The sequence below is a fragment of the Helianthus annuus genome, chromosome 8 (assembly GCF_002127325.2).
Source record: "Helianthus annuus cultivar XRQ/B chromosome 8, HanXRQr2.0-SUNRISE, whole genome shotgun sequence".
In the NCBI taxonomy this organism is placed as follows: domain Eukaryota; kingdom Viridiplantae; phylum Streptophyta; class Magnoliopsida; order Asterales; family Asteraceae; genus Helianthus; species Helianthus annuus.
In genome coordinates this window covers 27,756,528-27,759,358 of record NC_035440.2, presented here as the reverse complement: position 1 = coordinate 27,759,358, position 2,831 = coordinate 27,756,528, and the positions used below count along the sequence as shown (strand labels likewise).

Here is a 2,831-nt window from a genome sequence, read left to right as displayed (position 1 = left end):
CGACTAGCGGTAGGTGTTTGTTCCAACTACCACCAAAATCTATGACACACGCGCGGAGCATGTCTTCAAGAGTACGGATCGTTCTTTCAGTCTGTCCGTCAGTTTGAGGGTGGAATGCAGTACTCAGATTAAGCGACGTACCAAGGGCCGCTTGAAACGTTTCCCATAATCGTGAAGTAAACCGAGTGTCACGGTCTGAAATAATGTCACGAGGCGTACCATGATTACAAATGATCTCGTCGGTGTAGATTTGGGCTAGTCGTTCTACCTTGTAGTCTTCCCGTATTGGCAGAAAGTGGGCTGATTTGGTCAGACGATCTACTATAACCCAAATGCTGTCGTGACCTGATGGCGTGGGCGGAAGTTTGGTTATGAAATCCATAGCTATACTCTCCCACTTCCATATAGGGATTGGAGGTTGTTCGAGCAAGCCGGAGGGTCGTTGATGTTCAGCCTTAACCCTTGCACAAGTTAGGCAACCCTGATGGTCTCGAGCCCACTGTTAATAGCCGTTTATTGTGATAATAACTGAAAATTCAAATTCTAAGGGATTTTGAGATATGGTTTCCTGTTTTAATAATGATCTAATTTCGTCAAAGTATTTCGAAAATTTTATCTGATTATCAATTAACAGTTTTCGAATAAACTTAAAAGATAAAATTGGATCAAACAGGAAAAACACTCAATAATCCTAACTACATTCCAAAACATAAAGGAATTTCGAATTTTCCTAAGAACACATGATGAACCCTAAAAAAATAAAACATAATTCTGGAACCCGAAACCTGAATTTTAAGGATTTAAACAGATTTCGGTACAATTAAGATTTACCATTATGATTCCGAGTCATTTAAAAACATTATTTTCCCGAAAAACATTGATTTCGGCACATATGACCTGAAAACAGCCGTGATTTTTATTGAGTTTTCAAAACTTCTGTTTTCCAGATTTCAATCCCAGAATAATGGATAGAAACAGAACTGACTTAATCAACATATGCTCTGATACCACATGTTGATCAGTTATGTTTAGACATAATGGAAAACATGTAAACATACCTGATTACATCAGCACAGGCCAGCAGAGAATCCAGATGGAGACGCAGCAACAGTGTTTGACATGACTGTCAGCTTGATCTGGTTCCTCCTTATGGTGCAATCTAATGATGGTGATGATAAGAAACCGACAAGGGAATAGGTTATGGAGAGGGAGGCGAGATTGATGTTATGTGTTATTAGGGTTTGTGAAATTGTCTAACTCTTTAACCTCCACATTATTCTCCCTATATATGCACCCAGGAGGAAACCTTAATTAGTTAATAAGGGTAATTAGGCCCATCAACAATTACCAACTAATTATTTAATAGGATTGTTATATATTTTGATCCATATAATGTAAATGATTATAATGGCTACTAGATTAAATATAAAATAAATATATTTAATCTTACAATTAAAATTGACGTTCATTCATGACAAAACAGAAAGGATCTGGTTGAGCTATTTACACATATAATTTTTAGTATATGGATAACTGTAAGGGTATCCGGTGAGGGTGGGGCAAAGGGCTCGACAAAGTGTTTTGCCACGCGGCAAACACCGCCGCCGACCCTTTGCCAAAGCGGTTGGTTTGCTGAATCCGGGAGCATATGCCGACGCGGGGAAGGATCAAAATTTGAACGTTGGGGCGAGTAACGGTCATATTACCGTTTAAAATAAAAAAAATTCTTTAAAAATTAAACTATAAATACCAAACCATAACCAAATACCTTCAAATTTATACCCAACCAAACCAAAAAATACCACCAATTTTTCCCAAACATTTACAAAACAAAATGGCAGATGAACTCCCGTTATGGTTCCCACCCATGAGTAGCGACGATTCATCCCATAGTAGCATTCTTTTTTTTCAAAATCTCATCGAAGAAGCCGAACTTCAAGACACGGGCATATCTAACCGAAGGAGATATATTGAACGTCAACGTGAGGAGGGGCATGACACACTCATGGCGGATTATTTTGTCAAAGACCCAAAGTACAACGAAGATATCTTTCGGCATAGGTTCCGTATGTCGAAACGTTTGTTTCTAAAAAATTGTGGCCGACGTGGAAGAGAACCACCCGTGGTTTGAAGAGGCCCCCGATGCACGAGGTAGGAAGGGCTTTACGCCGTTGCAAAAGGTGACATTGGCTATTAAACAGCTCGCAACTGGTAACACTCCAGACGAGAACGACGAGTACTTGCATATGGCCGAAAGAACTTCCCGCGAGTGCCTAGAATATTTTTGCGACACGGTTTGCAAAATATACGCTCCCGAGTTCTTGCGTAGACCGACAAGCCACGACATGGCACTTATATACCAAGCTCATGAGGAAAAACATCACCTTCCAGGTATGTTCGGTAGCCTTGATTGCACCCATTTCGTTTGACGATTTTGTCCGACAGAGTATCGAGGCCAATATATGCGAGGAGATCACCGATACCCGACTGTTATGCTAGAAGTGGTTGCTTCTCAAGACTTATGGTTTTGGCATGCTTTTGCCGGTCCACCGGGTTCTCAAAACGATATCAATGTGCTATAACAATCTCCGTTATTTTTAACGGAACGAAATGGAACCGCGCCAAAATGTCCATTTTACGTTAACAACCATTTATACAAATGTGGTTATTTGCTCGCGGATGGAATCTACCCTTCGTGGTCCGTGTTTGTGAAGTCGATCCCTTACCCTCACGAAGTAGACCAAAAGAAATTCAAGAGGCTGCAAGAAAAGACGTCGAACGGGCTTTTGGTGTTTTGAAGGCGAAATGGGGTGTATTGAGTCGACCGATGC

General features: G+C 40.7%; 1 protein-coding gene across 1 annotated transcript; it reads left to right on the top strand.

Annotated features, from left to right (window-relative positions):
- Positions 1–1,834: 1,834 nt before the first annotated feature.
- Positions 1,835–2,582, top strand: LOC110869779. Its single transcript, XM_022119003.1, has 3 exons — positions 1,835–2,066; positions 2,113–2,391; positions 2,446–2,582. The coding sequence occupies exons 1-3, from the start codon at positions 1,835–1,837 to the stop codon at positions 2,580–2,582; spliced, it is 648 nt and encodes a 215-aa protein (XP_021974695.1).
- Positions 2,583–2,831: the final 249 nt, after the last annotated feature.

Coding starts and splice junctions, on each gene's coding strand:
- LOC110869779 (XM_022119003.1), top strand. CDS start 1,835: ATGGCAGATGAACTCCCGTTATGGTTCCCACCCATGAGTAGCGACGAT. Junction 2,067..2,112: donor TATCTTTCGGCATAGGTTCC/GTATGTCGAAAC, acceptor CCGACGTGGAAG/AGAACCACCCGTGGTTTGAA. Junction 2,392..2,445: donor GGAAAAACATCACCTTCCAG/GTATGTTCGGTA, acceptor TTTGTCCGACAG/AGTATCGAGGCCAATATATG.